General features: G+C 44.1%; 1 protein-coding gene across 2 annotated transcripts in view; it reads left to right on the forward strand.

The window, feature by feature from the left end:
- Positions 1-19,355, forward strand: part of fam83b (family with sequence similarity 83 member B) — a 69,133-nt gene extending 49,778 nt beyond the window's left edge. For both annotated transcript variants that reach the window (XM_078213253.1, XM_078213254.1), the window contains exons 4-5: positions 13,383-13,507; positions 16,481-19,355. In XM_078213253.1, coding sequence (XP_078069379.1) covers positions 13,383-13,507; positions 16,481-18,656 — 2,301 coding nt within the window. In that variant the 3' untranslated portion in view covers positions 18,657-19,355. The remainder of the gene's footprint in view (positions 1-13,382; positions 13,508-16,480) is intronic.
- Positions 19,356-25,430: the final 6,075 nt, after the last annotated feature.

The following is a 25,430-nucleotide window of genomic DNA, read 5'->3' on the forward strand; positions in this document are numbered from 1 at the left end:
AACAGAGGGATCTGGGAATACAGGTACAGAATTCCCTAAAAGTGACGTCACAGCTGGATAGGGTCGTAAAGAGTGCCTTTGGTACATTGGCCTTTATAAATCGGAGTATCGAGTATAAAAGTTGGAGTGTTATGGTAAGGCTATATAAGGCATTGGTGAGGCCGAATTTGGAGTATTGTGTACAGTTTTGGTCACCTAGTTACAGGAAGGATGTAAATAAGGTTGAAAGAGTGCAGAGAAGGTTCACAAGGATGTTGCTGGGACTTGAGAAGCTGAGTTACAGAGAGAGATTGAATAGGTTGGGACTTTATTCCCTGGAGCGTAGAAGAATGAGGGGAGAGTTGATAGAGGTGTATAAGATTTTGATGGGTATCGAGTAAATGCGAGCAGGCTTTTTCCACTGAGGCTAGGGGAGAAAAAACCAGAGGGCATGGGTTAAGGGTGAAAGGAGAAAAGTTTAAAGGGAATATTATGGGGGGGCATCTTCACGCAGAGAGTGGTGGGAGTGTGGAATGAGCTGCCGGATAAAGTGGTAAATGCTTTTAACATTTAAGAAAAACTTGGACGGGTTCGTGGATGAGAGGGGTGTGGAGGGATATGGTCCAGGTGCAGGTCAGTGGGACTAGGCAAAAAATGGTTCGGCACAGACAAGAAGGGCCAAAAGGCCTGTTTCTGTGCTGTAATTTTCTATGGTTCTATCTATAAGTGAATGCTCTGGGTTTTTCCTCCCCATTTGGCATGATATGAGATAGGACAGCCTCAACCCCATTGAGCAAAGCATTACATGGAAGCTGCAGTGGTAACTTTGGGTTGAAGTGAACTAACACTTCCGACCTATTCAAAGCCTGCTTTACCGCCAGGTAGGCCTCCTCACAGTCTACTTCCACAGCTGCACTTTCCCAGCAACAGACGCATCGGTTTTAACACCGTTGCCAGATCCGGGATGAGGGTGGCACAGTGGTTAGCACTGCTGTCTCACAGTAAGAAGTTTAACAACACCAGGTTAAAGTCCAACAGGTTTATTTGGTAGCAAAAGCCAAAGTCTCACAGTGCCAGGGACCCGGGTTGATTCCCAGCTTGGGTCACTGTCTGTGTGGAGTTTGCATATTCTCCCCGTGTCTGCGTGGGTTTCTTCCAGGTGCTCCAGTTTCCTCCCACAGTCCAAAGATGTGCGGGTGAGGTGCATTGGCCATGGTAAATTCGCCTTTAGTGTACCTGAACAGACGCCGGAGTATGGCGACTAAGGGATTTTCGCAGTAACTTCATTAAAGTATGAATGTAAGCCTACTTGTGACGAATAAATAAACTTTAAAACTTGGCCAAAGCTATTAATAAGTCCCACAAACGACTTCAATTGGGACACATTTTCTAGTCTCAGGGCCTTCATGATGGCCTCAATCTTCTTAGATGCTTTGTGTAATCCATCACCATCAGTTACATGACCAAAATTTTCAATGGAGTCCTTAAAGGACGCAAATTGATCTCTCTTAACTTGTAGGCTGTGCTCTTGCAATCTTTTTAAGGTATTCTCCAGGTTTTTTAAATGCTCCTCCTCTGTTGAACTTGTAGCCAAAATCTCATCCAGATAACACTGGACTCCTGTCAATCTACTCTGGAACAGAGGCGGAGCCGACATAATGCCAAAAGGAAGCCACTTAGAATGGAACAGGCCCGTGTGTGACTATCGTGAGCAGCGACTGTGAATCCGTCACTACCCCCATCTGCAAATAAGCCTGCGATAGGTCCATTTTGGAGATTTTCTTTCCCTGTGTCCACTTCCACTTACATGGTTTTCACCTCCAGTTTAGGGGGAACCCAGACCGACAAGGGAAGTAGAAAGAAACTTGAGTAAGGAGGGCTAAAAGGGATAATGAAAAGTAATTGGCCAGCAGGATTAAGGAAAATCCCAAGGCTTTTTATACATAAAGAGGGAGAGGGTTGGCCCACTCGAGGACAAGGGAGGGAATCTGTGCATGGAGCCAGAGGAAATGGGCGCGGTATTAAATGAGTACTCTGTGTCAGTATTCACCAAAGAGAAGGACTTGGTGGATGATGAGTCTGGGAAAGGGTGTGTAGATAGTTTGAGTCATGTTGAGATCAAAAAGGAGGAGGCATTGAGGTTCTTGAGAAACATGAAGATAGACAAGTCCCCAGGGCCTGTTGGGATATACCCCAGAACACTGAAAGAAGCAAGGGAGGAAATAGCTGGGGCCTTGAGAGAAATCTTTGTATTCTCACTGGCTACAGGGGAGGTACACACAGTAAGAAGTCTAACAACACCAGGTTAAAGTCCAACAGGTTTATTTGGGAGCAAATGCCACTAGCTTTCAGAGCGTGCTGCTCCTTCATCAGGTGGAGTGGGAGATGTGCTCATAAACAGGGCATACAGAGACACAAACTCAATTTACAGAATAATGTAGGGGAAGTCCCAGAGGATTGGAGAATAGCCAATGTTGTTGCTTTGTTTAAAAAGGGTAGCAAGAATATTCCAGGTAATTATAGGCCGGTGAGCCTGACATCAGTGGTAGGGAAATTATTGGAGAGGATTCTTCGAGAGGATTTATTCCCACTTGGAAGTAATTGGACATATTAGCAAGAGGCAACATGGTTTTGTGAAGGTGAGGTCACGTCTCACTAACTTGATCGGGTTTTTTGAGGAAGTGACAAAGATGATTGATAAGGGTAGGGCAGTGGATGTTATCTACATAGAACATAGAACAGTACAGCACAGTACAGACCCTTTGGCCCTCGATGTTGTGCCGAGCTTTGTCCGAAACCAAGATCGAGCTATCCCACTCCCTATCATTCTGGTGTGCTCCATGTGCCTATCCAATAACCGCTTGAAGGTTCCTAAAGTGTCCGACTCCACTATCACAGCAGGCAGTCCATTCCGCACCCCAACCACTCTGAGTAAAGAACCTACCTCAGACATCCCTCCAATATCTCCCACCATGAACCTTATAGCTATGCCCCCTAGTAACGGCTACATCCACCCGAGGAAATAGTCTCTGAACGTCCACTCTGTCTATCCCCTTCATCATCTTATAAACCTCGATTAAGTCGCCTCTCATCCTCCTCCGCTCTAAAGCGAAAAGCCCTAGCTCCCTCAACCTTTCCTCATAAGACCTACCCTCCAAACCAGGCAGCATCCTGGTAAATCTCCTCTACACTCTCTCCAATGCTTCCACATCCTTTTTATAGTGAGGTGACCAGAACTGCACACAATATTCCAAATGTGGTCTCACCAAGGTCCTGTACAGTTGCAGCATAACCCCACGGCTCTTAAACTCAAACCACTTGTTAATAAACGCTAACACACTATAGACCTTCTTCACAGCTCTATCCACTTGAGTGGCAACCTTCAGAGATCTGTGGATATGAACCCCAAGATCTCTCTGTTCCTCCACATTCCTCAGAACCCTGCCGTTGACCCTGTAATCCGCTTTCAAATTTGTCCTACCAAAATGAATCACCTCGCACTTATCAGGGTTAAACTCTATCTGCCGTTTTTCAGCCCAGCTCTGCATCCTATCAATGTCTCTTTGCAGCATACAACAGCCCTCCACCTCATCCACTACTCCACCAATCTTGGTGTCATCAGCAAATTTACTGACCCACCCCTCAGCCCCCTCCTCCAAGTCATTGATAAAAATCACAAATAGCAGAGGACCCAGCACTGATCCCTGTGGTACACCGCTGGTAACTGGTCTCCAGTCTGAAAATTTTCCATCCACCACTACATGGACTTCAGTAAAGCTTTCGACAACTACTTGACTACCTTCTCCACCTGCGTTGCCACTTTTAGTGATCTGTGGTACCTGTACACCCAGATCCCTCTGCCTATCGATACTCTTAAGGGTTCTGCCATTTACTGTATATTTCCTATGGCAGACTGGTGCAGAAGGTGAAGTCGCATGGGCTCAGAGGTGAGCTGGCAAGGTGGATACAGAACTGGCTCGGTCATAGAAGACAGAGGGTAGCAGTGGAAGGGTGCATTTTTGAATGGAGGGCTGTGACAAGTGGCATTTCTCAGGGATCCGTGCTGGACCTTTGCTGTTTGTAATATATACATAAATACATATACATAAAGAGGAAAATAAACACATATACGTAAAGAGGAAAATGTAACTGGTTTGATCAGTAACTTTGCGGACGACACAAAGGTTGGTGGATTTGTGAATAGCGATGAGGACCATTAGAGGATACAGCAGGATATAGATCGATTGGAGACTTGGGCACAGAGATGGCAGATGGAGTTTAATCCGGACAAGTATGAGGTAATGCATTTTGGAAGGCCTATTACAGATAGGAAATATACAGTAAATGGCAGAACCCTTAAGAATATTGATAGGCAGAGGGATCTGGGTGTACAGGTACACAGGTCACTAATGGTGGCAACGCAGGTGGAGAAGGTAGTCAAGAAGGCATACAGCATGCTTGCCTTCATCGGCTGGGGCACTGAGTTTAAAAATTGGCAAGTCATGTTGCAGCTTTATAGAACCTTAGTTAGGCTGCACTTGGAATATAGAGTTCAATTCTGGTCGCCACACTACCAGGATGTGGAGGCTTTGGAGAGGGTGCAGAAAAGATTTACCAGGATGTTGCTTGGTATGGAGGGCATTAGCTATGAGGAGAAGTTGGAGAAACTTGGTTTGTTCTCACTGGAACGACAGAGGTTGAGGGGAGACCTGATAGAAGTCTACAAGATTATTAGGGGCATGGACAGAGTGGATAGTCAGAAGCTTTCTCCCAGGGTGGAAGAGTTAATTACTAGGGGGCATAGGTTTAAGGTGCGAGGGGCACGGTTTAAAGGAGATGCGTGAGGCAGGTTTTTTACACAGGGTGGTGGGTGCCTGGAACTCGCTGCTGGGGGAGGTAGTGGAAGCAGATATGATAGTAACTTTTAAGGGACGTTTTGACAAATACATGAATAGACGGATACGGTTCCCAGATGGGTCGGGGGTTTTAGTTATGTCGGGCAGCATGGTCAGTGCAGCTAGGACGGCCGAATGGCCTGTTCCTGTGCTGTAATGTTCATGTTCTTTGTTCTTTGATTGGCTTCACCTTGCAGTGACAGAATATTCAGCCTGAAATTTGTTTCTCTGGGCTGTGTGCTGCCCTCCGTCACCAGGCCCGGCTGCCTGCTCGCCCTCCGTCACCAGGCCCGGCTGCCTGCTCGCCCTCCGTCACCAGGCCCGGCTGCCTGCTCGCCCTCCGTCGCCAGGCCCAGCCGCCCCCCCTGTGCCTGGGCCGGCCGCCCCCCCGCCCTGTGCCCGGGCCGGCCAGCCCGGGCCGGCCACCCCACCCCCTGCGCCGGCCGGCCGGCCAGGCCACCCCCAGGCCGGCTGGCCGCTCCCCCTTTCCCCTTCTCCTGCCCCGGGCCAGGCCCGGCTGTCTGTGCGGTATGGACCTTTTTGTTGTCTCTCTCTGGACTTTGCCTGGAATTGACAAGTGCAGCTATGTGACCAATATGCTTGCGACATTTGGCCTCGTGTGTCTTGCCACATCAGTGGTATTCTACTTGCAGCGCCGAAACATGGGATCATCTGCTACCTTATGAACCCGGGCGCTGACATCCAATTTTGCTATTTCTTTGGCGACTAATTCCATGGAAGTTGTGATCTCTAATGCAGACTTAAACTGTAAATTATTTTCAGCCAATAACTGGCTTTATGCCAGAAGTCGCAAACCAACTGGTCCCATATGTCATCCTGGAGTACTTTTCCAAACTCGTCGTGCTCTGCTAGTTTCTTCAGTTACAACAAATTGAACAATGGACTGCCCTTTGAGTTGGTCTCATTTATAGAATCGAAAATGCTCAGCTATCATCAATGGCTTTCGAGTGAAATGAGCTTTGAATGCATCACCCAATTCTTGGTAAGTCTTCTCAGCCGGTTTTTCAAGTTGTACCAAACTTCTCAAAATAGCAAAATGTTGCTCCCTATAGTACTTAAGAAAACCAGTCCTACAGGTCATTGCGTTATTTGCTGCTAGATCAGCACTGAAATGCGCTGTATAAGATATCCAGCTCTCTGCTTCTTCTTCGAAGAGCCCTATGGTATCGAATCTGGCTGCCATTTTGTTTTTCTGCTGGCAGAAATTGTCCCGCCAAACGAGTGTAGTCCTGAAGCCACCTCCTGCCATTGCCAGAAGCTGCCCACAACCTGAATTCCCTCGGCATCTGCTACCCAAATCCCCCTCGGCGTCCACTTCCCATGACGACTACTCCCTGACATTATGCCCTCTGATCCTGGGCGCTCTCAAGGGGATTTATCCTGTCAAGCCCCCTGAGAATCCCAAATGTCTCAATAAGGTCACCTCTTATTCTTCTAAGCTCCATGAGTGCAGGCCCTCCCCTGAATGGACTGTTCAAAAAGAAATAACAGCAGTCTGAACACTCCTACCCATTCTTCACGGGGTTGCCACGCTGCGGTTCCTTTCTAGTGCCTTCCTACGAAGTCTGGGGTGATGCTTGATCTCCTCCCCCTTTACCAGAATGGAACGCCAGCAGGATGCATAGGCCATGAAGCAGCCTCGTCGTCAGTTATTATGTGTGCTCCTATGGACTAAGGGTGCATAAAGAATCATGAGGTAGGTTTGGTAAGTTGATCGGTGGATCTTTTTGTTTGAGGTGTGCACTCATTCACAGTCGAGCCTAAGGCTGCTCAATAGAGTCCACACTCAGTGGTCACCTGACCCGCAATCTTAAAAGGGGCAGCCCAAACCCCAACATACAATACATACACAGGTATCACAACATCCACCAGTATTGATCAGTGCTCAGTGCTACCATGGACAAATGTAAATAAGACAAAATCAAGGCTTTGTTTTTCTCTTTGTATTGGTCCTCTGACTACCTGCAAAAGCCCAGTCTGGCAGCGGTATGCTTCAGCTATGTTCTTGGCCAGCTCAGTCAAGAGTAGTGAGATGCAATCAGTGATTGACATTGAACTGTGAACAGTTATGGTCCCCTTATATAAGGAAAGTTTTACTGGCATTGGAAGCAGTCTAAAGTTCATCCTGGCTATGGAGGGATTAAAGAGAGGTTGAGTAAGTTGGGCCTGCACTCATGGAGTTTAGAAGAATGAGAGGTGACCTTATTGAGACATTTGGGATTCTCAGGGGGCTTGACAGGGTAAATCCCCTTGAGAGAGCCCAGGATCAGAGGGCATAATCTCAAAATAAGGATTGTCTGTTTAAGACAGAGATGAGGAGAAATTTCTCCTCAAAGGGTGGTAAATCTGTGGAATTCTTCACCGCAGAAAGCTGTAGAGGTTGGTTCAGTAAGTATCAAGTTCAAGACTAAGGTAGACAGTTTTTTAATCAGGAAGGAAATCGAGGGTTATGGGGAAAAGGCGGGAAAGTGGAGTTGAGGATTATTATACCCAATCAATGATGATCTCATTGAATGGTGGAGCAGACTCAGTGGGCCGAATGGCCTCCTTCTTCTCCTACATCTTATGGTCTTAAGTTCTCCAACCTGAGTACATTCTGTGCTCTTGGAAGAATGCCAATTGGTGTTCCGATTCATCAGCTGTGGGAGGATGATAGGTCGTTTCCCTGATTGTGTTTAACCTGATGCCATGAGACTTCATGGGGTCCAGATTCAATGTTCAGGACTCCCAGGACTGTATACCACTGTGCTGCCAAATCTGGTGGGTCTGTGGCATGATACCAGAGATTGTGATGGGAGGAGTCTGGGGAATTGGCCAATAGCTATGATTTGCTGGATATTACTAGTTGCTTGACGAGTCTGTGGCATAGCTTCTCCATATTCGCCATATTTCTAGATGTTAGTTAGGCAGATCTTGCTGGGTTAACAGGGCTGGGTGTAGCATTATCGTCTCTGAGTTCATTGTTTAGTTCAATGCTGGGTGATTTTTTTTTTGGTTTTATTTCTATTATTTCTATTATATTTCTTTGCAGGTCAGTGGGACTAGGCATAAAATGGTTCGGCACAGACAAGAAGGGCCAAAAGGCCTGTTTCTGAGCTGTAATTTTCTATGGTTCTATGGTTCTAGTAGTTTGATACAACTGAATGGCTTTTTCAGCCAGTTAAGAGGGCAGTTAAGAGTCCACCACGCTGTTGTGCATCAGGAGTTATATATAGATCACACTGGGTATGGATAGCAGATTTCATTCCCCAAACTAAGGATATTAGTGAAACAGATGGACTTTTGTGACAATCTAATAGCTTTGTGATCACCATTATTGATACTAGCTTTTTATTCCAGATTTTGTTTTTAAACTGACTGAATTTAAATTCAAACTGCCATGGAGGGATTTGAACTCATATGCTCAGATTATTAGCCCAACCTCCTGGATTACTAATACAAAAGTGAAAAGGGAAATGCTCAGCAGACAAGGCAACATTTGTGCAGAGAGAAACAGTTAACATTACACGTTGATGACGCTTCGTTGCTGGTATGTGATGTAATGAGTTTTCAGTAAGTACAGGGGCAAGGGAGAAGGCAGGAGAGGGGAAAGAACAAAAGAAAATGAATGTGATACGGCGAAAGGCAGAAGAAAAATTAAATGACAAAAGTGATGTTGGTTCAGGGCCAAGGGGGATAGCAATGAGACCAGTAAAGAAACAAAAGATTTGTCTGGAGGAGATACAAACAACAGCAGCAGATTCGGTAACTGCAGCTACTGTCTAAAAATTTGGGAGTGGTGGTTTTGATCGGAAAATATTGAACTCCGCGTTGCATTTGGAAGGCTGCACAAGTTCCAACTTGAGAGAGGAGGTGATGATCCTCGAGCTTATGCTGAATCTTATTAGAACAGTACAGGAGGCTGAGGACAGAGGTGAGACGGAATTAAAATGGTAAGCATCCAGAAGCTCAGAGTTACGCTTGCAGGTCAAATGGAGGAGTTCAGCAAAGCAATCATAAGAGGGAGAGGTTTAATGGCAAGGGGGAGGTATGGTATTGTCACTGCACTAGAAATCCAGAGATGTGGAGTAATGCTATGGGGACCTAGGTTCGAATCCCACCACATCAGGTGGAGGAATTTGAATTCAATTTTTAAAAAAATCTGGAATTAGAAGTCTCAAGGTGACCATGAAACCATTGTTGTTTGTCATAGAAATACATCTGCTTCAGTGGGCAGACAACCAGCATGCTCCCTGGAGACGGGCTGGCACTTTAAATATTATAGTGAGACTGCAGACCTCCTAAATTAAAAATGTTGAGTAATACATGGCTGGACTTCCTGCCTCTGGGGGAAACCTGGCAGCTAAACTCAGGTGAGAATTGCCGAATGCAGGGGATGAATGTCATAAATGTCTTCCCACCCACCTGGTGGATTCAGCATGTTTGCCGTCACTGTGCGCTAGCTCCAACCCACCATCGTACAGCTCCCAACTACTTTACCTTCCCTTGACCTACCACCCTCTTTGCCCCCACTCCCCAGGGCTCTTCTCTCCTCCCAAGGCCTCTGATCATCAACTGCCCCAGCCCACCTCACCCCCGCACCCCAGTGCGCACACATCGTGGAGGGACAAGGTCTTTGAATTCTGGAATTCCTACAGTGCAGAAGGAGACCATTCAGCCCATCGAGCCTGCACCGACAACAATCCCACCCTATCCCCATAACCCCACATTTACCCTGCTATTCTTCCCCAAAACCAGGGTCAATTTAGCATGGCCAAACAACCTAACCTGCACGTCTTTGGAGTATGAGATGAAACCGGAGCACCCGGAGTAAACCCACACAGACATGGGGAGAATGTGCAAACTCTTTGTCCACACAGACGGTGACCCAAGCCGGGAATTCATTTACGGGAGAATAAAGGAGATTTTTTTACATGATCGATGTACTCAGATTATTAATTACAATATTTCATTTAGAACCTTAGAACCATAGAACATTACAGCACAGAAACAGGCCTTTTGGCCCTTCTTGTCTGTGCCGAACCATTTTTCTGCCTATTCCCACTGACCTGCACCTGGACCATATCCCTCCACACCCCTCTCATCCATGTACCTGTCCAAGTTTTTTTAAAATATTAAGAGTGAGCCCGCATTCACCTCTTCATCTGGCAGCTCATTCCACACTCCCACCACTCTCTGTGTAAAGAAGCCCCCCCCTAATATTCCCTTTAAACTTTTTTCCCCCTTCACCCTTAACCCATGTTATTTTCTCCCCTAGCCTCAGTGGGAAAAGCCTGCTTGCATTCACTCTATCTACACACATCATAATTTTATACACCTCTATCAAATCTCCCCCATTCTTCTACGCTCCAGGGAATAAAGTCCTAACCTATTCAACCTTTCTCTGTAACTCAGTTTATCAAGTCCCAGCAACATCCTTGTAAACCTTCTCTGCACTCTTTCAACCTTATTAATATCCTTCCTGTAATTAGGTGACCAAAACTGCACACAATATTCTAAATTCAGCCTCACCAATGTCTTATACAACCTCACCATAACATTCCAACTCTTATACTCAATACTTTGATTTATAAAGGCCAATGTACCAAAAGCACTCTTTACGACCCCATCTACCTGTGACGCCACTTTTAGGGAATTATGTATCTGTATTCCCAGATCCCTCTGTTCTACTGCAATCTTCAGTGTCCTACCATTTACCTTGTATGTTCTACCTTGGTTTGTCCTTCCAAAGTGCAATACCTCACACTTGTCTGCATTAAACTCCATCTGCCATTTTTCAGCCCATTTTTCTAGCTGGTCCAAATCCCTCTGCAAGCTTTGAAAACCTTCCTCACTGTCCACTACACCTCCAGTCTTTGTATCATCAACAAATTTGCTGATCCAATTTACCACATTATCATCCAGATCATTGATATAGATGACAAACAACAATGGACCCAGCACTGATCCCTGTGGCGCACCACTAGTCACAGGCCTCCACTCAGAGAAGCAATCCTCCACTACCACTCTCTGGCTTCTTCCATTGAGCCAATGTCTAATCCAATTTACTACCTCTCCATGTATACCTAGCGACTGAACCTTCCTGACTAACCTCCCATGCGGGACCTTGTCAAAGGCCTTACTGAAGTCCATGTAGACAACATCCACTGCCTTCCCTTCATCCACTTTCCTGGTAACCTCCTTGAAAAACTCTAATAGCCTGGTTAAACATGACCTACCACGCACAAAGCCATGTTGACTCTCCCTAATAAGTCCCTGTCTATCCAAATATTTGTAGATCTTATCTCTTAATACTCCTTCCAATAATTTACCTACTACTGATGTCAAACTTACCGGCCTATTATTTCCCAGATTTCTTTTTGAGCCTTTTTTAAACAACGGAACAACATGTGCTATCCTCCAATCATCCGGCACCTCACCCGTGGATACCGACATTTTAAATACATCTGCCAGGGCCCCTGCAATTTCAACACGAGTCTCCTTCAAGGTCTGAGGGAATACCCTGTCCGGTCCTGGGGATTTATCTACTCTGATTTGCCTCAAGACAGCAAGCACCTCTTCCCCTTTAATTTGTATAGGTTCCATGACCTCCCTACTTGTTTGCCTTATTTCCATAGACTCCATGCCAGTTTCCTTAGTAAATACGGATGCAAAAAACCCACTTAATATCTCCCCCATTTCTTTTGGTTCCATACATAGCCGACCACTCTGATCTTCAAGAGGACCAATTTTATCCCTTACTATCCTTTTGCTCTTAATATACCTGTAGAAGCTCTTAGGATTATCCTTCACCTTGTCTGCCAAAGCAACCTCATGTCTTTTAGCCCTCCTGATTTCTTTCTTAAGTAGTTTCTTGCGCTTTTTATACTCCTCAAGCATCTTATTTGCTCCCTGTTGCCTATACATGTCATACATCTCTCTCTTCTTCTTTATCAGAGTTCCAATATCCCTCGAGAATCAAGGTTCCTTATTCTTATTCACTTTAATCCTGACAGGAACATACAAACTCTGCACTCTCAAAATTTCTCCTTTGAAGGCCTCCCACTTACCATTCACATCCTTGCCAGAGAACAGCCTGTCTCAATCCACGCTTTTTCGATCCTTTCTCATTTCTTCAAATTTGGCCTTTTTCCAGTTTAGAACCTCAACCCGAGGACCAGATCTATCTTTATCCATGATCAAGTTGAAACTAATGGTGTTATGATCACTGGAACCAAAGTGTTCCCCTGCATACACTTCCGTCCCAACTTGTTTCCTAATAGGAGATCTAATATTGCATCCTGTCTAGTTGGTACCTCTATATATTGATTTAGAAAATTTTCCTGAACACATTTTACAAGCCGTCCAGACCCTTAACAGTATGGGAGTCCCAATCTATATGTGGAAAATTAAAATCCCCTACTATCACAACTTTATGTTTCCTGCAGTTGTCTGCTATCTCTCTGCAGATTTGCTCCTCCAATTCTCGCTGACTATTGGGTGGTCTATAATACAATCCCATTAATGTGGTCATACCTTTTCTGTTTCTCAGCTCCACCCATATGGCCTCGGTCCTGCCTGAGCACTGCTGTAACAATTTCCCTGATTAGCAATTCAGTGCCAGAGATCCAGCTGCCGCAGCTTGCCCCAGGTAAGGCATCTCCCACAACAGTATCCAAATCGGTATACCTGTTGTGGAGGGGAATGGCCACAGGGGAACCCTGCTCTGCCTGCCCTTTCCCTTTCCCTCGCTTGACGGTAACCCAATTACTTAAGTAATTGTGCCTTTGGCGTAACTGCCTCCCTGAAGCTACTATCTATCAACTCCTCATTCTCCCGAATGATCCGGAGGTCATCCAGCTCCTGCTCCAGTTCCCTAACGCAGTTTGTTAGGAGCTGCAGCTGGATGCACCTCCTGCAGGTGTCGTGGTCAGGGACACCGGAGATCTCCCTGACTTCCCACATCCTGCAAGAGAAGCATTCCAACATCCTGCCTGGCATTCTTTCTACTCTGAAGAAACAAAAACAACTTACCGGAACCTACCCTCGCCTCTGCCTGTTCACGCCGAAGCCTGTTTGAGCCAAAGTTGTCCCACTCTGCTCCCTCTCACTCCGCTCACAACGCTGCCCACTGGATAGAGCAGCCTGCTTTGTAAACCTTCCGTGCGCTACTGGCTGACGTCAGGCGCCTGCGCAGTCTCGTGTTCCACTCGCTGCCTCCCTTGCTCCAACTCAAAAAATTCACTGGGGCCTACTTCCGGTTTTACACTCCCGGCTGCCTTAGAGAAAAAAAAACCACTCCGAAAAAAAGAGTACGTTAAAAATACCTCTTACCTACTAGTCCTCCTCACTTGAACCACCACTCTAGCTGCTCGTCTGGAACAATTTCTATCTGTTAACAGATTTAATAGACTAACGTGCAATTGCATTCCAGTTTGTTGCTATTGAATGACCAATGCCAATGGCTTGAAACAATTCCTTCTAATTTCAACCACCCTTCTTTAACAGAACATCAGAGTTCGGACAGTCAAGGGGTTAGATTACCTTTGCAGATCTGGAAGCAAATTCCATGGGAAGATGATGGAGAAATTTCTTCTGGTTGACTGTAAGACCGTGGTATATGGAACATACAGGTAACTTGCTATATAATTATATATACAACACTTTTGTGGGAGACTAAAACTAGAGGCAATAAATATAAGATAGTCATGAATAAAGTATTAACCATGTTAACAAAGATAAATAGCAGTTATGTCACGTAAGCAAATATTTCATTTAAAATCAACCCACATGGTGCCTTTCTCAGAGGTTAAGGAGTAGCAGGGCATTTGTTTGGGCTCTGAATACTGTTTCAGAGATTGTGTATCCTCCTGAAACAATAACAGCTCCATTTATATAGTGCCATTAATGGAAGATTGATCTCAAAAGCATGATAACGTGACACAAAAACAGAAAATGCTGAAAAATCTCTGCAGGTCTGTGAAGAAGGAACAGAGCTAACTTTTTGACTCTTTGTCAGAGCTGAAGACAACTGCAAATAAGATGAGATTTATCCTGTTCTGGGGGTGGGGAGGGGGCACTTTGGGAGCTGGATAGAGGGCCAGCTGTAGGTGGAGGCAAGGGAGAGACTGACAAAGATGCCATGGCCAAAAAAACAAAAGGAATGTAAATAGTGGTGATTGTGGCCAAGAAGGGTGCTGATAGTGGCACATTGAATGTGGTAATGGCTGAACAAAAGGAAGCAGTGTGTCAAAGGACAACTTGGAACAGGTAACAGATGGCCCCTGTGAGGTGGAGGGAGGAGAGACAGTGGTAAGGGAAATAAGATGGAAAGTGGGATTAAAAAAAGGGGGTGAAATTGAAAAAAATGAATAAATGGAAGAAATGACGAAAGATAAAGTATTTAAAAATAAACAAATAATTTGAAGGAAATGGGCTGATGGTGAAGGTGTGTGTTTTGGTCTGAAGTTGTTGAACTCAATGTTCAGTCCAGAAGGCTGTAGCGTGCCTAATCGGAAGATTTGATTTTGATTTGATTTATTATTGTCATATGTATTAACATGCAGTGAAAAGTATTGTTTCTTGCACGCTCTATCGACAAAACATACTGTTCATAGAGAAAGAAACGAGAGAGTGCAGAATGTAGTGTTACAGTCATAGCTAGGGTGTAGAGAAAGATCAAGTTAATGCAAGGTAAGTCCATTCAAAAGTCTGATAGCAGCAGGAAGAAGCTGTTCTTGAGTCGTTTGGTACGTGACTTCAGACTTTTGTATCTTTTTCCTGAAGGAAGAAGGTGGAAGAGAGAATGTCCGGGGTGCATGGGGTCCTTAATTATGCTGGCTGCTTTGCTGAGGCAGCGGGAAGTGTAGACAGAGTCAATGGATGGGAGGCTGGTTTGCGTGATGGATTGGGCTACATTCACGACCTTTTGTAGTTCCTTGCGGTCTTGGGCAGAGCAGGAGCCATACCAAGCTGTGATACAACCAGAAAAAATGCTTTCTATGGTGCATCTGTAAAAGTTGGTGAGAGTCTTCTGAGAAAGTAGAGGTGTTGGTGAACTTTCTTAAGTATAGTGTCGGCATGAGGTGCTGTTCTTCCAGTCTACAATGGGTCTCACTGGAACATTCAACAGACCAAGGATGTACATGTGGACACGAAAGTAGGATGGTCTTTCAGGCAAGTGACAGAAAGTTCTGGGTCCTGACTGTGGACAGACAGAAGGTGTTCTGCAAAGCGGTTGCACAGTCTGTGTTTAGTCTCTGCTGTTGTAAATTGAAATTTGACACTGAATCACATATGGCAATTTTAGGGCAGGTGACCAGAAGCTCAGTCAAATTGTTAGGTTTTAAGGAGCGTCTCAAAAGAATAAAAAGGTTAGAGAGGTTTAGAGGTGATGTTTGCACAGGATTTGGGATGAGTAAGGATACAGGCAGCAGAGTTTTGGGATAACCACAGGCTTATGGAAGGTAAACTGTGGGAGACCAGCCAGGAGTGCATTGGAAGCATCAAGCATAGAGGTAACAAAGGAGTGAGTGGGGGTTTTGGCAGCAGATGAACGAAGGCAGGAGTGGAGCCAGGCGATGTTACAGAAGTGGAAATAGAGCAGTCTGAGTGACAGTGCAGACATGTGGTGGGATGTTTATTTCAGGATTGGATTATATGTGACACAGGGGTGCTGGTGATTAAATTGGTAGCTGGGGAACAAATTTTCTAGGGGGGGGAAATGAGATTTTGGTCTTCCCAATGTTTAATTGGAGGAAATTTCTGCTCATTCAATATTGAATGTCAGATAAGTAGTCTGATCATTTTCAGTAGTATTGAGAGAGATGGTGGTGAGGTAGAGTTCAGTATCATTGGCATACAAGTGAAAATTAACCCTATGTTTTCAGATGATCTCACGTGAAGGGGCAGCATGTCGATGAGAAATAGGAGGGGGCAAAGGATAGATCCTTGGAGGGACACCAGAGACAACAGTATAGGGGCAGGAAGAGATGCCATTGGAGGGGGTTCTCTGGCCATGATCAGGTAGATAAGAATGGAATCCGATGAGTGCAGTCCCACCCAGGAAGACAGGCTATAAAGGGGGCTGGTGTGGTTTAATGATGTCAAAGACTGCAGATAAAGGATGAGGAGTACTAGCTTGCTGCAGTCACACAAGATGTCATTTGTGACTTTGATGAGAGCTTTTTTGTACTATGGCAGGGATGGAAATCTGATTGGAGAGATTCAAACGTGGAATTGCAGGGAAGATGGGCATGGAGTTGGAAAGTGATGACATGTTCAAGTACTTGGGAAAGGGTGCTTGGAGATTGGATAGTTTACAAGGTTGGTGGGAATCACTGACATGATAGTCAGGAGGGGAAGTTGGGTCACCAGCAGGTTAGTACCTTCAAGAGATCTGCTATCTGCATGAGGGAAAAAAGTCATGAATATTAAGCTCACTCCCCACTATCTGTGATGTATTTTAAGCACAACTGTGTTACTGAAAGTAAGAATGAAGTGCAACTAATTTCTGTAGCATTCTTCAACAACTTTGAAATTTCCAATTATTGATGTGCTGGTTATTTATCTTTTTGCAACTAAATAGATAAATTATTTATTTTCAGCTTCATGTGGTCCTTTGAAAAGATAAACCTCAGTATGGTACAAGTGATCACCGGCCACTTGGTAGAATCTTATGATGAAGAATTCCGGACACTCTACGCTCGATCAGATATCCCTGCTATGTTTTCAACTGAAGACTCTGTATTATTGGGAGAAAGAAAGCAACTATCATTGTGGCAAAGTAGTCGTAACACCGGAATCTACCAGCATTCAGTCTCATCATTTGCTTCGTCATCTAGCCAGAATCGACCATTCAGTAGAAATAATCCCCAGAGGCATACACTTGACACATTATACCAAAAACTTAATGGAAGGCAAAACATGCATCAAAATGAGTGGAACAATATTGATAATAAATTCAATCTACGGAATTCACATATTAGACCTCCCATTACAAATGGTCAGGATGCAGCCAACAGAATCAGTCGTCTGCAGACTTATGAGAGAAACGATTACTGGAAAAGACATAGTTACGCTGGCGAGCAGCCGGAAACATCGTCCTATCTTTTGCTGAATAGATCAGCAAACCAGAGGCCCTTATTTCAACGAAGTAACCACAATTTGCTTGAAGAGAATGAAAGTGTTACTTCTTCATCAAGAGGTGAATTTATGTCCAGCACCATTAGAAATGCTCTTGAGCGTCTGAAGCAAAACCGGCCAACGCCGAACTTTGAAAGGAGCTCAAATATTCGGAATACATATCATGGGCCTAAAACTCTGCACCTATCTTCCACCCACAAACTGCCAAGCCTAGAAAATATGAAAAAGGCGGGCTTACGAAACTGGAGAATTGAAAGCTACCTAAATGATAATGTTGGACCTCCAACGAATTCCATCACTGATTCACTTGACAATACCACTATGAATACAATGGACAAGTTTGAAAATTCAGTAGGTCTCAGGACACAAGTAAATTTGGAATTGGTGAACAGAATGGAAATTAAAACCAACCCCAATTTGTCACATTCCCGACTGCGTTCTTCACTGGTTTTCAGGACTCCTGTGACTGGGCAGGCTGATGTCATCAGCCCCGATTCTTCTGAATCAACAGTTTCAACTATTGGTGCAAACTCAGGATCAATAACACCCCAAGAGCAAACATTGAGCAGTATTGGCTATTCATTGTTTAATTCAGATAAACAGCATTCATCAGATGAATTGAAAACTCCAACTCAGGCAGGTATTGAGCAACTATCTAGTGTTTCATCATATTTGCACAATGACACAGAAATGAATCAAAGACCCAATCTCCAACACCAATACAGTTATAGTCAGAGTTTCAAAACACATCTAACTGATCAAAACAGAGAACCAGATTACCAAGAATTGGGACACCTCACATTACCGAAAACAAAGTTTGATTCATCTTCAAGGAGGACTTCGTCAATTCACTCTCTAACTAATACAGAGGGAAATGAATCTCCCAAGATGTGGCATCTGGGGAAAGACAAAAGTCATGAGCAACATGTAAATTTCCTTAGAAGAAGTTCAGAGAAGATCAGATCTCTGCTCAACATCTCTCATGATAAAAGAGATAATGGATCTAGAAGTAGAGGGTCAGTTGCTTCGAACAATATGAATAGCAGTACTGATACATTGACCTCTGAGAGTGACCAGCAGGAAAGGAGAAAAATAGCAAAATACACATGGAATGAGCAGAAAGTAAAGACAGCAAGCATATCTTCAAATTCCACAAGCACTCCGAAATTTACTCGTGCCAATAACCAAGAACAATTAAATGCACATGCTCAGTTGCATGAGAAGAATGCCATGAGTCAAGGAGATGCATCAGCTCCAAGATTTGCTACGGAACAACAATCAGGCATAGGTAACAGGGAAGAGAAACCAGATTCCAATCTCTCTTCACTTGCAAATAACCAGAAACCTGAAGAGTTGAAAAACAACATTAATATCACAAAATCAAGCTACCAACCTAATGAACGGAGAGTGTACAGCCGTTTTGAGAATGTGTATATGACGCAAAGGGATAACTTGAAACCAGAAGAGACTGACTCAACTCCACTGCAAGTGAAGTTGACAGATAGCAATAACTCTGTTCTCAGGAATCAGCCACGCCATAATTCAAGATTTCTCTCAACTCATGCAACCCCCCACAATGAAAATAAGTTTGAAAAATTTATGCAGCGGTTTGTGGGGTCATTCAAACATAAAAAGTAATGAGCTATAGCCTTGATATTACATTGCAAAGTAATTTGTGTGCATTCCTCTGAAATTCCTCATGCTACTATTTTCTTTTTCACAAGTGCTAGCAAGTTTTATATAACATAACACCAGCATTAAAATAGTACTGAGAATGCACTATCAGTGCACCATGACCCCATGTGAATTCAAGTCCAATGTGTAGAATACAATGATGATATACAAGATACAGTGAGGAATAACTTTGGCTGCTCTAGATTGCTTTAAAATAAACAACTTCGGAAGATTAGAATTTTCAAATCTAGTTTAATAGATTTAAGAGTGCGGGATTATCTTGCTCTTGTATTTCATGTATTGGATGCACAAACTTTCCTACATTCCAAATCTTTCCCATGGTGTCTTGCTTTTTTTGCATCTACAATGCCTTGTTTTATAAATTAATATTGATGGAAAGCGGAGAAGTGCAGAAAATGCTCAAGCTGTTTCTTAAAGCTGAAAATGGTTATTTGGCATTCGGCTGTTGCTAAAATTTCCAATGGGTACAGCCACACAGACTTTTCAATATGCCATTGTTTCCTGTAAAATAGTGCTAAATCCAAGAAGGTAGAAATGTTTTCGAATTATAGTTACATTTTTTTGTACAGTGAGACTTGTGAAAACTGGGGAAGATGTTAAACTTTGGGGAATTTTAAAATTAAAATCACATGTATCATTTAATACTCGAATGACGTTTTGCTTTCCACTATTTGCAAACTCAAAGCTTTTGATTTAGTATCCTATTCCTCCAAATTTCTGCTCTGCTGTCTTGAAGATGCCGACTCATCCTGTGATACTTGTCAGAGAGGGAGTGCAGCAAAGGTTCGCCAGGCTGATTCATGGGATGGCAGGATTGTTGTATGAAGAGAAATTGGGCCCATATTCACTGGAATTTAGAAGAATGAGGGGAGATCTAATTGAAAGGTATACAATTCTGACAGGACTGTATGCAGTGATGATGTTTCCCCTGGCTATGGAAGATAGGGGTGTCAAACAAGGGCCCACAGTCTCCAGATGCCAGGTAGACCATTTAGGACTGAGATGAGGAGAAACATTTTCATTCAGAGGATAGTGAACCTGTGGAATTTTCTACCACAGAAGGCTTTGGTTGCCAAGTCATTTAAATATATTTAAGAAGGAAAGAGATGAGATTTATGGATATTAAAGGCATCAGTGGTTTGGGGATAGCGTGGAAGCATGGTGTTGAGAAAGAGAATAAACCATGATTATATTGAATGGTAGAGCAGGCTTAAAGGGCTGAATGGCCTACTCCTTTTTTTTATTTTTCTGAGAAAGTTCCTTGTGCTCTGGCTGCCCTGAGTTACTGACACACAGTGCAACAGCTCTTTAGGCTTGGATGCCCTCATGTATCAGCAAAATAACAATTCTTCATGTTAAGTGAGTTATGGGAGGGGGGGAGTTGGTGGTGGCAGTTAGCTCAGTTGGCGAGACAGCCAGTATGTACATCAGATTAACATCTAGAGTCATAGAGGTTTACAGCATGGAAACAGGCCCTTCGGCCCAACTTGTCCATGCTGCCCTTTTTTTTAAAAAACCCCTAAGCTAATCCCAATTGCCCGCATTTGGCCCATATCCCTCGATACCAATCGAACCATGTAACTATCGAAATGCTTTTTAAAAGACAAAATTGTTCCCGCCTCTACTACTACCTCTGGCAGCTTGTTCCAGACACTCACCCTCTGTGTGAAAACATTGCCCCTCTGGACACTTTTGTATCTCTCCCGTCTCACCATAAACCTATGCCCTCTAGTTTTAGACTCCCCGACCTTTGGGAAAAGATATTGACTATCTATCTGATCTGTGCCCCTCATTATTTTATAGACCTCTATAAGATCACCCCTCAGCCTCCTACACTCCAGAGAAAAAAGTCCCAGTCTATTCAGCCTCTCTTTATAACTCAATCCATCAAGTCCCGGGAGCATCCTAGTAAAGCTTTTCTGCACTCTTTCTAGTTTAATAATATCCTTTCTATAATAGGGTGACCAGAATTGCACACAGTATTCCAAGTGTGGCCTTACCAATGTCATGTACAACTTTAACAAGACGTCCCAACTCCTGTATTCAATGTTCTGACCGATGAAACCAAGCATGCCAAATACCTTCACCACTCTGTCCACCAGTGACTCCACTTTCAAGGAGCTATGAACATGTGTCCCTAGATCTTTTTGTTCTGTAACTCACCCCAACGCCCTATCATTAACTGAGTAAGTCCTGCCCTGGTTCAATCTACCAAAATGAATCACCTCGCATTTGTCTAAATTAAACTCCATCTGCCATTCGTCAGTCCACTGGCCCAATTGATCAAGATCCCATTGCAATTGAAGATAACTTTCTTCACTGTCCACTGTCACCAATCTTCGTGTCATCTGCAAACTTACTAACCATGCCTCCTATATTCTCATCCAAATCATTAATATAAATGACAAATAACAGTGGGCCCAGCACTGATCCCTGAGGCACACCACTGGTCACAGGCCTCCAGTTTGAAAAACAACTCTCTCTACAACCACCCTCCGAAGCCATTTTTGTATCCATTTGGATATCTCACCCTGGATCCCGTGAGATTTAACCTAATGCAACAACCTACCATGCGGTACCTTGTCAAAGGCCTTGCTAAAGTCCATGTAGACAACATCAACTGCACTGCCCTCATCTACCTTCTTGGGGAACTTGTTGGGGAACCCCAAGTTACCTTCAAAAAACTCAATCAAATTTGTGAAACATGATTTTCCTCTCACAAAGCCATGCTGACTGTCCTTAATCAGTCTTTGCGTTTCTAAATGCCTGTAGATTCTGTCTCTCAAAATACCTTCCAACAATTTACCCACCACAAATGTGAGGCTCACTGGCCTGTAGTTCCCAGGCTTTTCTTGGGAACTTGGGGTGGCACGGTAGCACAGTGGTTAGCACTGCTGCTTCACAGCTCCAGGGACCTGGGTTCGATTCGCGGCTTGGGTCACTGTCTGTGTGGAGTTTGCACATTCTCCTCGTGACTGCGTGGGTTTCCTCCGGGTGCTCCGGTTTCCTCCCACAGTCCAAAGATGTGTGGGTTAGGTTGATTGGTCATGCTAAAATTTCCCCTTAGTGTCCTGAGATGCGTAGATTAGAGAGATTAGCGGGTAAAATATGTAGGGATATGGGGGTAGGGCCTGGGTGGGATTGTGGTCGGTGCAGACTCGATGGGCCAAATGGCCTCTTTCTGCACTGTAGGGTTTCTCTGATTTTTCCCTGCAGCCCTTTTTAAACAAAGGCACAACATTTGCCACATTCCAATCTTGAGGCACCTCACCCGTGACTATCGATGATTCAAATATCTCTGCTAGGGGACCCGCAATTTCCTCCCTAGCCTCCCACAATGTCCTGGAATACACTTCTTCAGGTCCTGGGGATTTATCTACCTTGATGCGCTTTAAGACTTCCAGCACCACCTCCTCTGTAATGTGTACACTCCTCAAGCCGTCACTATTTATTTCCCCAAGTTCCCTAACATCCGTACTTTGTTTCTCATCAGTATTTACTGGTGAGAAATATTCAATTAGGATCTCACCCATTTCTTGTGGATCCGCACAGAGATGACCTTGTTGATCCTTAAGAGCATGGGGTTTGATCTCCATTCTGGCTGAGGTAGCGTTGGGACCTGCTTCCTCTTCCTGCCCCATAGTAAAAAAAATCACAGCACTTCATGCTTTGGTGAATAATTGCCAGGGTCAGATCGACCATGGGCAGGGAACTCGAACAGAAGAATGACAGTAGACTGTCTGATTATGACTGGACATTGCTGCTTCATCTAATCTTCACCCAAAGAGGAGGTGGGTGATAATGTGAAGAATACTTGCCATTCAGATATCAATACCACACATGAATTTTGTTCTTTGAGGCACACCTTTGTGTAGATTTACTTGAATAAATTTAGACCATAAGACATAGAATCAAAAGTAGGCCATTTGGCCCACTGAGTCTGCTCCACCATACAATAAAAGCTAAACTTAAGGTTAATAGTTAACAAAGACACAGATCATCTAAGCCAATTTTGTATATGGTAGAACACACAAAGGAGAGGGACACGTTGATTAATGGTGTCTCAGAGGGCTATGTAAACCCTCTAGAGCAAGTCATTATGAAGGAGGAAGTGTTAGTGTGCTAAAAAGCATTAAGGTAGACAAATCCCCAGGGCCAGATGGCATCTATCCCAGATTACTAAGGGAGACAAGATGAAATTACTGGGCCTCTAACAGAAACCTTTGTTTCCACGTTGGCCACAGGTGAGGTCCCAGAGGTTTGGAGGATAGCCAATGTTGTCCCATTATTTAAGAAGGGTACTGAGGATAACTTGGGTAATGATAGGCCAGTAAGCTTGACATCAGTCATAGTGAAATTGTTGGAGAAGATTCTTAGGGATAGGATCTATACACATTTGGAACTGAATGGTCTTATTAGTGACAGACAGCATGGTTTTGTACGAGGGAGGTCATGTCTCACTAATTTGATTGAGTTTTTTGAGGAGGTGACAAAAATGGTTGGGGGAAGGGCCATGGATGTTGTCTACATGGACTTTAGTAAAACATTTAACAAGGTCCCTCATAGAACAAAGACAAAGAACAAAGAACAGTACAGCACAGGAAACAGGCCCTTCGGCCCTTCAAGCCTGTGCCGCTCCTTGGGTCCAACGAGACCAATCGTTTATATCCCTCCATTCCCAGGCTGCTCATGTGACTATCCAGGTAAGTCTTAAACGATGTCAGCGTGCCTGCCTCCACCACCCTACTTGGCAGTGCATTCCAGGCCCCCACCACCCTCTGTGTAAAAAACGTCCCTCTGATATCTGAGTTATACCTCGCCCCTCTCACATTGAGCCCGTGACTCCTTGTGATCGTCACCTCCGACCTGGGAAAAAGCTTCCCACTATTCACCCTATCTATACCCTTCATAATCTTGTACATGGTAGGTTGGTACAAAAAGTTAAATCGCACGGGATCAGGGGTGAGCTAGCTAGATGGATTCAGAACTGGTTTGGCCATAAAAGACGGTGGAAGCGTATTTTTCTGAATGGAGATCTGTAACTAGTGGTGTTCCAGCACTGATCCCTGCGGGACATCTGTTGTTTGTAATATATATAAATGACTTGGAAGAAAACATAGCTGGTCTGATTAGCAAGTTTGCGTATGATACTAAGATTGCTGGAGTTGTGGATAGTTATGAAGATTGTCAGAGAATAGAGCAGGATGTAGGCTGGAAAATTGGGTGGAGAAATGACAGATGGAATTTAATCCGGACAAATGTGAGGTGATGCATTTTGGTAGATCCAATTCCAGTGGGAGCTACAAAATAAATTGCAGAACCATCAGGAGCATAGACAGACAGAGATCTGGGCATGCAGGTACTTAAAAGTGGCAGCACAGGTAGAAAAGGTGGTGAAGAAAGCACATGACATTCTTGCCTTCATTGGCTGGAGCATCAAATATAAAAGTTGGCAAATTATGTTAGTTATATAAAATGCTGGTTAGGCCAAATTTGGAACACTGTGTCCAATTCTGGTTGCCACACTATCACAAGGACATGGAGGTTTTGGAGAGAGTACAGAAAAGGTTTACCAGGATGTTGCCTGGTATGGAGGGTATTAGCTATGAGGAGAGATTGAATAAACTGGGATTGTTCTCCCTGGAAAGATGGAGGCTGAGGGGCAACCTGATAGAAGTTTATAAAATTATGAGGGGCATAGATAAGGTGAACATTTGGAAGCTTTTTCCCACGGCAGAAATGATAATTACAAGGAGGCACAAGTTCAAGGTAAGGGGGAAAGGTTCAGTAGAGATATGCGGGAAGTCTTTTACACAGAGGGTGGTGGAGGCCTATATTGCACTGCCAAGTGAGGTGGTTGAGGCAGACATGTTAGTGACTTTTAAGACTTATATGGATAGACACAAGAACAGGCGGGGAATAGAGGGATACAGGCAATTGGTCTAGATAGGACAAATTGATCGGTGCAGGCTTGGTGGGCCTAAGGGCCTGTTCCTGTTTTTTGTTCTTTGAACGTGACCAAATTTGTCTTGGTGAGATCTCCATACATCCTGTCGCCGTGAACGAAGAACAAGGCTATGAAAGGAGCCAGATGCAGTCTATTCTGAGAGCCCTAACATCATTATACAAAGTAACAGGAAGCTGCAGGAGGATTGTGTAAGCGGACACAAATTTTTGTGATTCCTTAGATTAAATATTTCTTAGAATAAAATCAAATAAATGAAACAGGACAAAGCAGCACCCAGGCACAAAGTGTGAACAGACAAGCAGGTCTTTTAAAACGCAGAAACAAGGCTGACAAAAGGACTCAGGAACTCACAATAGCATATGCTTCCATTTAATTAAATTGGCTCCAAGGATATCAGGAAGCCCTTATCAAACAGAAGGTCTTCTAGACATGAAAGACTTCCTGATAAAACACCTATTGTATAAGAAACTCCAGAGATCTCAGACAATTATCACCTCCCTCGACTGGGCAATCACCAGACTTAACACATCAACTCCGCACCTAAAAACCCATTAAACAGGATGACCATATCAGAACACCATAAACAAACCATTTACACATCAACCACAGAATGGTCAGAGTCAAATACTGTAAACAAAACATTAACATTTGAATCATACAAAGTGTCAAAGTTCGAGTATAACTGTAGCCCATTGTGGCAGGCTTTCAGAGTGCTTTCGGGACAGTGCTGTTTGTGTGTCCTGATTGTA

This window comes from Mustelus asterias, chromosome 5, assembly GCF_964213995.1.
Source record: "Mustelus asterias chromosome 5, sMusAst1.hap1.1, whole genome shotgun sequence".
Taxonomy (NCBI): Eukaryota; Metazoa; Chordata; class Chondrichthyes; order Carcharhiniformes; family Triakidae; genus Mustelus; species Mustelus asterias.